The following is a 14,178-nucleotide window of genomic DNA, read 5'->3' on the forward strand; positions in this document are numbered from 1 at the left end:
TTGGCTTTCCAACGGTTCAGTATTCAGACGAAAAATTGAGGATCGGCAAAAATTAACACTCAGCAAATTGAGAATCATCATTTGTCGCTAGTGTGAGATATGCAAAATGATAGGCATACATCATTTGTTTGAGTGAGTGTAATTTAAAATGTCCTTTACCACAGTAGGATTCCAATTCATACTCTCTTGAAATACTGCACCAGTTTATGTTTCCAACATCAGTACTTTTTCATTCTTGCATGGACAAGTTCCTTCTATCCAGAGATGCTGCCTGTCCTGCTGAGTTACTCCAGCATTTTATGTCTATCTTCGCTGTAAACCAGCATCTGCAGTTTCTTCCTACGCAGTTCTATGGCCACCTTTGAACGCTGTACATTATGCAATGCAAAAGTGTTCCTGACTTATCAATCTCCCATGACGGGTTGTATACACTAATTATTACGCAGTGTACAGTTTATCCAACCAGCATGTCATCTTAAAACTGCACCATATAACTATTGACGAGTATTACTGTGCCTGAAAATGCATTCTGTTTTTCCATTCTGAACATTGTACTACAGTAGAAGGCAAGCACATTCTATGAAAGCTTTTCACCTTTATGTAATAACTAGGTTTGCCAACTGTCCCATATTAGTCGGGACATCCCGTATATAGGGCTAAATTGGTTTTTCCTGTACGGGACCACCCTTGTCCCATATTTGACTGCTACTACTCGGGTCGAGGGGACTGTTGGGTCAGAGCACCACGTTCAGCCCCGCCTCACCCGTCCCGATGTAGTGCAGCCCGTGGAGTGCAGCAGCAGGACCAGCTTGGCAGCCCGGCCAGCTGTCCGACCTTTGGACCTTTGCTTACCGCCGACACCACCACTCCTCCTTCTCATGGCCGATCATTGGTTCATGAGTTGGATGGGGTGCCGGTCTTTGCGCGCAACGTCACGCGGGCCGGGCCAAAACCCCTCAGCTTTGTGTGCAGTCCAGCACCCGGGCCAACTCATCATTCACCCAGCCACGGCCGAGTCGGTCAACAAATTACTTTGGGAAGTTGTCCCTTATTTTGACCTTTTGGCCCTTATTTGGGAGTGAGAAAGTTGGCAACACTAGTAATAACTCTATAGCTCTCTGAACTATATGGCTGATTAAAATGACCTCTGTTTTCTTTTTGTCCGACCTCTGGATTATGTCAGCAAAGCAAATGTGAAAGCATGAATTCAGGTGCGTGTAATTGTCTATCTCTAGCAAGTGTAGATGGTTCATATTATAGAGAGTAGTATTGTGGTGAATTGATGGGTGGATATCAGCATTTCTGGTTTACATTGAGTACTGACTTGATATCTATGAGTATTTAACTTGGGCTGATTACACCCTTAGATTCCATGATCCTGCTGGGCTCCATTGAAAGGAATCAGCTGCAAGCCCTTATTAATAATCAACTGAGCAGACAAAGGAGAATGGACTACCTTCGACAGAAAGCTCAGACGGAGGAGAAGGTGGATCCAGACTCACTCAGAATTATTGATGAAGGAAACAAAGATGCACATGATTCTGGAGTCAGGTTTGAGGTGAGCAATTAGACCCACAGGAGGGAAACATACTAATCACTAGTCCACTATCTTGAACTTTATTAAATCAAATGAACTGTTTAATTTGTATTTACTAATTACTATTGAAATTGAGGGTGGCTATCATCCTGTGGTAAACTGACACCATTGTATGAGACCTTTGTGCAATCGATAAAGAATCTAGTGTCTGCAGCACTGTCTCCTTTGCACCAAGGTACCAGGTTGATAAAGACGTTCTCCTCCTCTCTCCGACGTGAGTTACTCTCAGGTAGACAAAAGTGCTGGAGAAACTGAGCGGGTGCAGCAGCATCTATGGAGCGAAGGAAATAGGCAACGTTTCAGGCCGAAACCCTTCTTCAGACTGATGAGTTACTCTCAGTCTGAAGAAGGGTCTCGACTTGAAACGTCACCCAGTCCTTCTCTCCAGAGATGCTGCCTGACCTGCTGAGTTACTCCAGCATTTTGTGTCTATCTTCAGTTTAAACCTGCATCCAACAGTTTCTTCCTTCACACCAGGTTGATAATGCGCCCCATTAATATTTTAATCATTTACAGGATATGGGCATTGCTGGCTAGCCTAGACTTCACTGGCCTTGACAATCCCTGCATTTCTACTGATGAAGATACATTCCTGGTACCATTGGGTGGAAAGTTTCAGTCCTTCAGGGGCGGCATGGTGGTGCAGCGGTAGAGTTGCTGCCTTACAACACCAGAGACCCGGGTTTGAACCTGGCTACCGGTGTTTGATCTGTACGGAGTTTATATGTTCCCCCTGTGACCTGTGTGGGTTTTCTCTGAGATCTTTAGTTTCCTCCCGCACTCCAAAGATGTACAGATTTGTAGGTTAATTGGCTTGATATAAGTGTAAATTGGCCCTAGTGTGTGTAGGATAGTGTTAATGTGCAGGGATCGCTGGTCAGTGTGGACTTGATGGGCCGTAGGGCCTGTTCCGCGCTGTATCTCCAAACTAAACTACTTGGAACCACTGTTTAAGAAGGAACTGCAGATGCTGGAAAAGTAGACAAAAATGCTGTAGACACTCAGGTAGAAGTAGACAAAAATGCTGGAGAAACTCAGCGGGTGAGGCAGCATCTATGGAGCGAAGGAAATAGGCGACGTTTCGGGTCGAGACCCCTCTTCAGACTGATGTGAGTGTGGGGGGGGGGGGGGGGGGAAGAAGAAAGGAAGAGGCGGAGACAGTGCGCTGAGAGGGACCTGGGAAGGGGAGGAGAAAGCAGGGACTACCTGAAATTCGAGAAGTCAATGTTCATACCGCTGGGGTGTAAACCGCCCAAGCAAAATAAGAGGTGCTGCTCTTCCAAGTTATGGTGGGCCTCACTCTGGCCATGGAGTGGAACCACTAATATCTTGTGAGGTGTGGCAATCGATTTGACTGGTATCCTTGTCTTTTTCACAGAGGAGGCTGTGGGATTGGAAGGTGCTATCCGAGTGGCCTGGGTAACACAGTGCCTTGCATGAGATTAGCTCAATTAACAGAAATAAGCATATTTAAAATATAATCCGTGTCAAATCACTACTGTTTTAGATACCAGAACAGCTGTTGTTAATTTAACTTTGTTTAAACCAGAAGCCTGTTTTAACTTGCAGTGACATAGTTTGGAATGTCTTTGTTTAAATCTTGCACAAGCCCTGTTTCCCTGGTAATTTTCAACTCTACGGGTTTCCTTTCCAATGCTCTTTTTAAACTCTCCTGCACACTCTCTTCCATGTTCTTTACAGAAAGTCTTTGTGTTTCTTGAACTACCTTTTAATTCACTGGGTCTCTGTGACAATCCCTGAACTCTACTTGAAAAGAAAATAAGGATAGTGTATACAAAGAATAAATAAGATTCTAGAAGATGCAAACCATTTTAATTGGCATATTTCCTCAGGTCTAATGCACATAATTTCAGTATTCCCATATTTATGTTTTAGAAGGAACTGTAGATGCTGGATCCCTGGTCAATTCGTCCCTTCCCACCCGAACCTCCCCCTCTCCGGGTACTTTCCCTTGCAACCGCAAGAAATGCTACACTTGTCGCTTTACCTCCCCCTTCCCCCCCCCCCCCCCCCCTTGACTCCATTCAAGGACCCAAGCGGTCCTTCCAGGTGCGGCAGAGGTTCACCTGCACCTCCTCCAACCTCATCTATTGCATCCGCTGCTCTAGGTGTCAGTTGCTCTACATCGGTGAGACCAAGCGTAGGCTTGGCGATCGCTTCGTCCAACACCTCCGCTCGGTTCGCAATAACCAACCTGGTAGCTCAGCACTTCAACTCCCCCTCCCATTCCGAATCCGACCTTTCTGTCCTCGGCCTCCTCCATGGCCAGAGTGAGGACCACCGTAAATTGGAGGAGCAGCACCTCATATTTCGTTTGGGCAGTTTGCACCGCAGCGGTATGAACATTGACTTCTCTAATTTCAGGTAATCCCTACTTTCTCCTCCCCTTCTCAGCTCTTCCTCAGCCCACTGGCTCCACCTCTTCCTTTCTTCTCCCCCCCCCACCCCACCCTCACATCAGTCTGAAGAGGGGTTTCGGTCCGAAACGTTGCCTATTCCTTCGCTCCATGGATGCTGCCTCACCCGCTGAGTTTCTCCAGCACTTTTGTCTACCATTCCCATATTTATTACATTTTATGACTTTTAAAGAAAATAAGGTAACTCGGAATAGAGTCACAAGACACCACAGATGTCGTTACCTGGAAGGCAAAATAAACGAAGCCGAATGGACACGACGCTGAATGGACAAGACACAGAACGGACAAGATGTCTCCGGGGATGGGATTGGTCCGAGGCCTTGTCAATTATCGACAAAGGTCAGCGATTGGTCTAGACGCCCTACGTCCATCACACCACTGGCCGCGGGGAGACAGGAGGGTGGGGGGTGAGGGAGCTTGAGTTTTTGTTTGTAAAATAGTGGCAATGACTCCAAGCTGTGTGATTGCCACAGAGGCAGAGATGTGCATCACTGGCCAGGGGAAGACGGGAGGGACGGGCAGCTTGTGTTTGTAAATTGGTTGCAGTGACTCCAAGCTGCTTTGATTGCCACAGAGGCTTTTGACGTCATGTCTGTTCGGCGTCAGATTGTTTTTCTGCTTAAAATCTGATGGTGAATGGACATGATGTCGCAGCAGCTTGGAGTCACTGCCATTATTTTACAAACACAAGCTCTGTTTGCTCAGCTCTAATGCAAGCTCAAGCTCCCCCCCCCCCCCCCCCCCCCCCCCCTCCACCCTCCTGTCTCCTCCGGCCAGTGATGTGATGGAAGCGGGGGTCCGGACCAATCGCTGACAAGGTCTCGGACAAATCCCGTCCCCGGAGACGTCATGTCCATTCGTCGGCTCTTCGACGTCATGTCCGTTCTGCGTCTTGTCCTTTCAGCGTGATATCCGTTCGGCTTTGTATCCTTTCGGAGTTGTGTTCGTTCGGTATCTTGGCTTCCATTTCTTAGCTTCGGCTTCTCGTCCTCCGATGTCCGATGTCCTGTCCGCACATAGCTGGACACATGTAGGGGAGATGGTTTAGGGGTGGGATTAGTGGGTTATGTTAGAGTAATTTAGGGTTGAAAAAAATGGGGTGCAGGGATGCGAGGGTGGAGTTTGAGACAGGAAGCTGGGAAGTACAGACATAAGAGAATACAGATGCAGGAATCTAATAAGTAAAGAAGATGACAAGTGGTACCAGGTAAGGGAGGAATGTGTAGGAAGGAACTGCAGATGCTGGTTTACACCAAAGATAGACACAATTTGCTGGGGTAACTCAGCGGGTCAGGCAGTATCTCTGGAAAGAAGGAATGGGTGGCGTTTTGGGACGAGATGATGAGGGGAGAGATTGGAGACCTAGTATCAGGCAGATGGAACCAGCTAATGAAGGAGAACAAAACTGGATGACGGGGCCATGTTGTGTGGGTGTACAGAAGGAGAGAGAAAAGACTGCAAGGGGAGCAGGTAACATGAAATTGGAAAATTCAGTGTTCATACCATTGGGTGTAGATATAGATTATTCATGTAGAATATAATGAGATAGGTGTAGGTGTAATTTTAGCAATGCAACAACAATTCTGCATCATGGATCTCTGCTTGACTGTATTGTTCATAAATTGATTTTAGTAAATCATGAAAGATGTATTTTATTGTTTCACTGTTTAATGTCACTGCAATATTTTAAAGCTTTAGCAATGGGTGTTATTTTCACTGTTTTGGTGTTAACTTCTTAGATTTGTGAATACATTTATGAAATGGGCAATATTTTTAATCAATCCTACAGCTTTTTTAGCAAACTCGTGTTATCAGTTCAGTCAATGATCAATGAAATTCATTCGAAGAAAATCAATATTTAAAGGATAGCCAGCTCTTCCAAGTTTGAATTGCATCCTATAGCCAGGGGAAAAGATGGTTAGTTGACTGTTTGCTTGAAATTTTTTCTTGAAGTCCTGTCATCAATATAAAGACATAAATCCTACTATCCCCATCAAAAGAGCAGGTGTCCAAAACCTATTGCTATGCATTTAAGACCTAACTGCAAAGTCTTTGAGTTTCACCAGGTTCAAAACCTGATTGTGTAGGAAGGAACTGCAGATGCGAGTTTACATCGAAGATAGACACAAAATGCTGGAGTAACTGAGTGGGACATGCAGCATTTCTGGAGGGGAGGAATAGGTGATATTTTAGGTTGAGACCCTTCTTCTGGCTGAGAATCAGGGGAGAGGGAAACGCAGAGATATGGAAGGGTGAGGTGTGAAAATGTGACATCAAAGGGGATGAAAATAAAATGTAGAATTGATCATTGTTAGGTAGGGGAAAGTGACAACGAAGCTAAAATGTAATCAAGGGAACAGTCAGACTGGTCAGAGAACTAGGGTGGGGGAGGGATGGAGAGAGAGGGAAAGCAAGGGTTACTTTAAGTTAGAGAAGTCAATGTTCATACCGCTGGGGTGTAAGCTGCCCAAGCGAAATATGAGATGCTGTTCCTCCAATTGGCACTGGGCCTCACTCTGATAATGAGGGAGGCCCAGGGCAGAATGATCAGTGTGGGAATGGGAGGGAGAGTTAAAGTGTTTAGCACCCATGAGATCAGGTAGGTTTAGGCAGACTGACTGGAGGTGTTCAGCGAAACGATCGCAGAGCCTGCGCTTTGTCTCGCCGATATCAAGACCTGGATGGTTTAGAACTAAATCCCAGCAGGATGTGGGCCATCTGGTCACTTAATGTATACATGGCAAATCGTAACCACCTTTTGTCAATGAATCCCTGAATCACCTGGATTAAACAATGGGTGGTATCATCACATCCTGCCTTCAATGTAAATTGAAAGATAAAACTCCTTTCCAAATAACTCAAATATTATTTACAATCTTCAAACTTAATTTATAAATTTGCTGCAGTCGTATGTAAGTAAAATAGTGAAGATGTGGATTATTTGGAAAACATTGTTTAGTCGGCATAGTTGTGCAGCAATAGAGTCGCCAGAGACGAGGGTTCAATCCCGACTACGGGTGCTGACTAAACAGAGTTTGTACGTTCTCCCTGTAACCATGTGAGTTTTCTCTGGGTGCTATGGTTCCCCCCCACATTCCTAAAACAAGCGGGTTTCTGTAAATTGGCTTCTGTAAATGATTCCTAATGTGTGGGATAGAACTAGTGTACGGATGATTGCTGGTTGGCATGGACTCAGTGGGCTGAAGAGCCTGTTTCCACGCTGCATCTCTAAACTAAGCTAAACATTACGTTAGGTCACGGGATTTGCAGGATTGTTGTTTCAAATGACACGACAATAACTGGTGCTTTTTTGAACACTTTTTTTCTCTTCAGATTGGGACTGAGGAACCATCATTTTCTCCAAGTCGAAATGGATCACAAAAGCCACTGAAGCCAGCATTAAAACGAGTTCCAAGCAGTGCACATGATATGCCAGGTATGTATAAATGGCAGATGAATAAGAGATAGAAACGATAAAGTTCTCGGATAACTAAATGTAGCTTTATTTGCTGGAGGAGTTTGGATGCTTCCAAATGTTTGTACTTTGAGGACGTGTGTTAATAATGACACAAACTGATGATTTCTTTGTTACATTGAAAATGATGTGAATCAATGTGTAACTAGGTCACATTCTGAGATTTGATTTTCTAATTGAATATGACCACCCCATTCTTAATCCTACTGTATATTCCACTGGATGTGCCCCCATGAATATTCTCTCCTAGTCCCAACAATCAGTAATCTCGGACATTTATAAAAGTCATTTTATGTCAGAATATCTTTGAATAAAAATAAAAATCTGACCACGTTGAAACCTACTGCATGGAAGCCAATGCAGAAAACTTGTGCAATCTGTTCAAATAATGATGTCTGCAATTGTTTCTCTTTTACTAATAATTTCTACCAGCTCTTGTATCAAAAATTCTCATGAATATCACTAAGCCAAAGCATGTCAAAATGTGATTAATCTCAACTCCTGGTGGAGGTTTTAGACTGGCACAACTACAGCATGCTAATATCGTAGTTTAATTGTAGATAAGGACATTTTAAAAGACTGGTAGAGGAAGGTTATTGTTTAGATTGGAGGCCGATATGTTGCAGGGATTGGTGTTGGGTCCATTGTTGTTTGTCATTTATATGGACTATTTGATTGAGAATGTCATTGGCATGGTTAATAAATTTGGAGATGACACCAAAACTGGCAGTAAAGTGGAGAAGGTGTCTAAGATTACAACACGATCTTGATGACGTAAATTGTGTGGCAGGCAAGTTACTGGAGAGTATACAGAGGGATAAGATATATATCTTATCCGGCACAGCGGTAGAGTTGCTGCCTTACAGCGTTTGCAGCGCCAGAGACCCGGGTTCTATCCCGACGATCTGTACAGAGTTTGTACGTTCTCCCCGTGACCGCGTGGGTTTTATCCGAGGTCTTCGGTTTCCTCCCACACGCCAAAGACATACAGTTTTGTAGGTTAATTGGCTTGGTATATGTAAAAATTGTCCCTAGTGTGTAGGATAGTGTTAATATGGGGGGATCGCTGGTCGGCGCAGACTGGTGGACCGAAGGGCCTGTTTCTGCACTGTATCACTAAACTATATATATATGTTTATATATATTAGAAAATTCGTGAGACACGATATCCCACGTACAAAACCATGCAGATTCCCTAATTAGCCACTGTTTATCTAATGCATAAACAGTGGCTAATTAGGGAATCTGCATGGTTTTGTACGTGGGAGATCGTGTCTCACGAATTTGAGTTTTTTGAGGAAGTAACTAAAAAAGGTTTGATGAGGGAAAAGCCATAAACATTGTCTTATGATGGGGCAAGATGATCTGCTAATCAGCAAGAAAATAAGCCTCTGGATAATATTAAAATGTGTGCACTAACTAGAGGTAGTTATCAGAGTTTATAACATTCGATCCTACCTGGAGCATTTGCTTTTTCGAAGATGGAAGATCTCTGTATTGTTTCTTGTTTGAGAGGATCAAGTGCAGGACCAAAGTCTGGGTGAATTGGTGGAACATTAGATTTTCTAAATTGGGTCTTCCAAAGCCTAGGAACAATGATTGTTGATAAAAGTTGATAAAATATATATATATATTTTAATAAATTCAATATTGGTTTAAAATAATGTGATATATGTAAGTCTTTGAATTGATATATGAAATCTTATAATATTTCATATAATATTTATCATTGGATCAATATATGAAAAAGCTCACATCATCTGAGTGATATTAGTAGATGTTCAGAGATACAGTGCAGAAACAGGCTCTTCGGCCCACTGAGTCCACACCAACCAGCGATCCCCGCACATTTACACTATCCTACACATACTAGATTCAAGAGAGTTTATTGTCATGTGTCCCAGATAGGACAATGAAATTCTTGCTTTGCTTCAGCACAACAGCATATAGTAGGCATGAATACAGAACAGATCAGTGTGTCCATATACCATTATATAAATATATACACACATGAATAAATAAACTGATAAGGTGCAAATAAACAGATAATGGGCTATTAATGTCCAGAGTTTTGTTTGAGTCGAGTTTAATAGCCTGATGACTGCTAGAAGGAAGGAGCTATTTCTGAACCTGGACGTTGGAGTCCTCGGGCTCCTGTATCTTCTACCTGACGGTAGTGAGGAGATGAGTGTGTGGCCAGGATGGGGTGGGTCCTTGATGATGCTGGCAGTCTTTTTGAGGCAGCAACTGCGATAGATCTCCTCGATGGTAGGGAGGTCAGAGCCGATGATGGACTGGGCAGTGTTTACTACTTTTGGGTTTTTTTTCCGTCCCAGGGCGCTCAAGTTGCCGAACCAAGCCACGATGCAACCGGTCAGCATGCTCTCTACTGTGCACCTGTAGAAGTTAGAGAGAGTCCTTCTTGACATACCGACTCTCCGTAATCTTCTCAGGAAGTAGAGGCGCTGATGTGCTTTCTTTATAATTGCATCAGTGTTCTCGGACCAGGAAAGATCTTCAGAAATATGCACGCCCAGGAATTTCAAGCTCTTGACCCTCTCTACCATTGACCCATTGATATAAACGGGACAGTGGGAAATTTACATCTGTACGTCCTTGGAGTGTGGGAGGAAACCAAAGAACTCGGAGAAAACCCATGCAGGTCACGGAGAGAACGTACAAACTCCGTACAGACAGCACCCATCGTCAGGATCAAACCCGGGTCTCTGGTGCTGTAAGGCAGTAGCTCTATCACTGCCCTGGTCACACATGTAATGTGCGATTCACTTTTGTGTGATTTATGTTTGTATTTTACTTCGGAGTCACGTGAGTGACTACGTGAAGAACCCCGCCACGACGCATGCGTGTCATATCGCTTCACACTTGCGAAACGACAGGCGGGGTGGAGTGTCCCCCGCAGCGGTAAGTTTGAAACCGCGACCTGCAGGTAAGTGATTTACTCTGTGGTAGTTTTTGTCCCCGCGCTGTTTTTACACGGGGGAAGCTGGACAAAATAGTGTCCACAAGTGCTGCGAGTAAAGCTGGCTGGGGAGGACCGCGAAGTTGCGGGAGCCAGCAGCAGCTGAAGGCACAAGCCCCGTAAGGGATCAGCTGTGCCGACTTTTGGTCCCGCGCCGACCAGAACACCACGGCCGGGCGGGAGACTATTCAAATGGGGCCGTCGACTTTGACAAGTCGAAACGGCAGGAGGCGGGGTGGAACGACGTTCCCCCGTAGCGACAATTTTAACTTGGACCTGCAGGTAAGAGCTGCGGTCTTTTTGTGTTTTTACCATGCTAATTACAGGTGGAGAAACCAACGGGCTGCGACAAAGCTGGTGGGCTAGATGGGATCAGCTGTGCCCGATGTCGCCTCCGCACCGGCCAGATCCACTCCACGGCAATAAGGACAAAGCTGGTGAGGGAGGACCGCGGAGCAGCGGGCAGCCAGCAGCAGCCAGCGGCACTCGGATCACCGATAGTGGGATCAGCTGTGCCCGATGTCGCCTCCGCACCGGCCAGATCCACGCAGCCGGGCGGAAAGGCTAGACACAAAAACAAACAAGGTCGTGGACTCAGAGGAGTCCGACTTTGAACAACCGCGGGCGGCCAACGACCGAGAGCGCTGGAGCCGGATGGAGCAGTGTGTGGAGCATTTGCTCCAATGTGACAGACTCCGGGAGATGTAGTCGGGTCACTGTGGGCCCTATGATAAACCCACAGCAGTACCTCTTGAAGGGCTGCACAGTGCTTCTACCTCATCAGAGGGGAGCACTGCGGGTCAGTTCTGGGCTAACCTGGAAGAGGGGTCCGCAGAAGGAAAGACAAGTGTGCAAGGGGTGCAGGAACAAAAGAACCTACTGGACTAATAAAATGGACTCCAACAAACACTACAGCCAAAGACAGCACCCCTACGCACCCACCAGCAGAACTGGTGAAAGCTCGAAGGCCCGGTATTCAAAACATGAGTCTTTTTAGGCCATGGCCCAGGCCGGCCTTCTTGGAAGATGCGGGGACCTCCAACGCCAACCAAACCGAAAATCCAGACACCAGCGCAACAACAGCAGCGAAGAACCTACAAAAAGAAGTAAACCTGCCACTGGTAACTATGGAGGTAGGTGGGTCTGGTTCCCTACAAAATACAGAGAGCATGGAGGTTGGGGGAAGACTACACTCTTTTCTGAATGCATGGAGCATGTTAACAACCGATACTTACATCTTAAGCAGTATCCAGGGATATACAATAGAGTTTATACACAAGTACAGCCCTCCAGTTCAACATATCCCGAACCGAATGTTCGTGCCTTCTGATAAAGAAAAATCAAAAGCGCAAGCTGAACTGGAGCGGCTTTACATAAAAGGTGTAATTGAGAAAACTCAACACGAACCATTAGAATTCGTGTCCAATATATTTATCAAAAACAAAAAAGATGGTGGTTGTTGCATCACCATAGATCTGACAAAATGGATTGAAATAATTTTGAAATAATTTAATTGCCACACAACCAAGGTCGGTGGTATTTGGGTTGCCAGCAGCGGTACAATAATAAAGAACACAACCACAATAAAAATTTTACACAAACATCCACCACAGCATTCATCACTGTGGTGGAAGGCACAGAGCTTTGCCAGTCCTCCTCCATTTCCCCCCGTGGTCGGGACCACCACCCTCCACAGCCGTTGCTGCGGGCGTCCAGATGGTAAGGGACAAAGTCAAAGTCAAGGTGAGTCCAGGATCGGCTCTTCCCAACCAGAGACCGCGGCTTCAGGCTGGTGTAGGCCGCAGGCCGGCGGTCAAAGTTTTAAAGTACCTGCCGTGCCGCAGCCGGAAGCACCGCAGTCTGCAGGGCCGGCGGTCGAAGCTCCCCTCCAGGGGAGATGATAAGTCCATGCCGCACCCGCGGTAGAAGACGGCCGCGGGCCGGCAGTGGAAGCTTCTTCCCCCGGGTCCTCCACGAGGGATCCCGGGCTGTAGACGCCGCACCAGCTGGAGTTCTGCAGACCGCGGCTTCAGGCTGCCGGCTGCCGGCTGCCGCGAGCCAGCATAACGGAGCGCTCCCCTCCAGCGAGGTCTCACCCGCTCCGCTCCGAGAGTCCACGCTGCGCCCGCCGCTGAAGCTCCGGGTGCGTCTCCGGGAAAGTCGGCGCCGATCCATGCTGTTAGGCCATGGGGGAGGTGACCTGAAAAAGTCGCCTCTCCATGGAAGAGGCGGCCAAAACGGTTTCCCCCTTACCCCCCCCACACCACCCCCCACACATAACACACAAAGAAACATTAAAAACACACTTTTAAACATACTAAAAAAAAAAAAAAAAGTTGAAACAAGACGGACACGCTGCCGACAGGCTGCTGCCAGTGCAGCACCCCCTACCGAATGCCGATACCTTTGTTACTGCTAAACAATTGATTTCCAAAGGTTACTTCATGGCCAGCATCGATTTAAAAGATGCTTACTATTCAGTGCCTATACGAGGTGACCACAGATGTTACTTAAAATTCAACTGGATGGGCAACTCTGGCAGTATAAAGCGCTGCCAAATGGGTCATCAGCCCCAGGCTGCTCACGAAAATTTTGAAACCAGCCCTAGCGTTTCTACGGAAACAGAAACACATGGTCATGGCATATCTAGATGACATACTCATTGTGGGCAAAACTTTGGAATTGGCCAAACAAACTGTAACAGCCACAAAACAGTTATTTGAAAAACTGGGATTTATTATCCATCCAGTTAAATCTAAACTAACGCCTTCCACTACTATGGACTATTTGGGGGTTTCACCATTGACTCAGTTCACATGTCGGTGACTCTGCCTAAGGGAAAGGCTAGAGATTTAATAGAGGCTTGCAAAACCTCATTAACATCAGCAAACCATCCATCAGATTGGTAGCACAAGTAATTGGCAAATGGTGGCTGCCTTTCCAGCCACACAATTTAGACCTCTACATTACCAAAACTTACAGAGAGCAAAAATACAAGCACTCTAAATTAATGCAGGTCACTTTGACAGACCTATGAAACTACCAATCAAGCTAAAATGGAATAAAATGGTGGATAGATAACATCTGGCTTTGTTCCAATCTAATCATTGTCAGTAACCTTTCCATGGTACTACAAACTGATGCCAGTGCATTTGGGTGGGGAGCCACCAATACCATCACCAGCTGTGGAGGTAGATGGACTGCTCAGGAGGCATCATTATTACTCACACTGGGCATAAACTACCTGGAAATGTTGGGTGCATTCCATGGCCTAAAGTCATATTGTACTGGGTCATATCACCAGCATGTTAGACTACAGATAGACAATACCACCGTGGTAGCATACATTAACCACATGGGTGGAAACAAATCGACATCATGTGACAATCTGGCTAATACAATTTGGCAATGGTGTATCCAGAGAAATATTTGGATATCAGCCACTTACCTACCAGGAAGACTAAATTTAGTGGCAGACACCAGGTCACACAAATTTAATGAAAACACCGAATGGATGTTGAATAAAAAAGTATTTGCTGATATTACAGCAAAATATGGAACACCAGATATCGATCTATTCGCATCCAGACTTAACCACCAGTTATCAAATTATGTTTCATGGGAACCAGACCCTGGGGCAGCGGCGACAGATGCATTTTCGCTGCATTGGGGGGGAAATTGTTTATTT

General features: G+C 45.7%; 1 protein-coding gene across 2 annotated transcripts in view; it reads left to right on the forward strand.

Moving 5' to 3' along the window:
• clcn2 (chloride voltage-gated channel 2) overlaps positions 1 to 14,178 on the forward strand; it is a 462,683-nt gene that overhangs the window by 379,272 nt on the left and 69,233 nt on the right. For both annotated transcript variants that reach the window (XM_033032183.1, XM_033032184.1), the window contains exons 17-18: positions 1,368 to 1,558; positions 7,369 to 7,471. In XM_033032183.1, coding sequence (XP_032888074.1) covers positions 1,368 to 1,558; positions 7,369 to 7,471 — 294 coding nt within the window. The remainder of the gene's footprint in view (positions 1 to 1,367; positions 1,559 to 7,368; positions 7,472 to 14,178) is intronic.

The sequence above is a fragment of the Amblyraja radiata genome, chromosome 13 (assembly GCF_010909765.2).
Source record: "Amblyraja radiata isolate CabotCenter1 chromosome 13, sAmbRad1.1.pri, whole genome shotgun sequence".
NCBI classification, from domain to species: Eukaryota; Metazoa; Chordata; class Chondrichthyes; order Rajiformes; family Rajidae; genus Amblyraja; species Amblyraja radiata.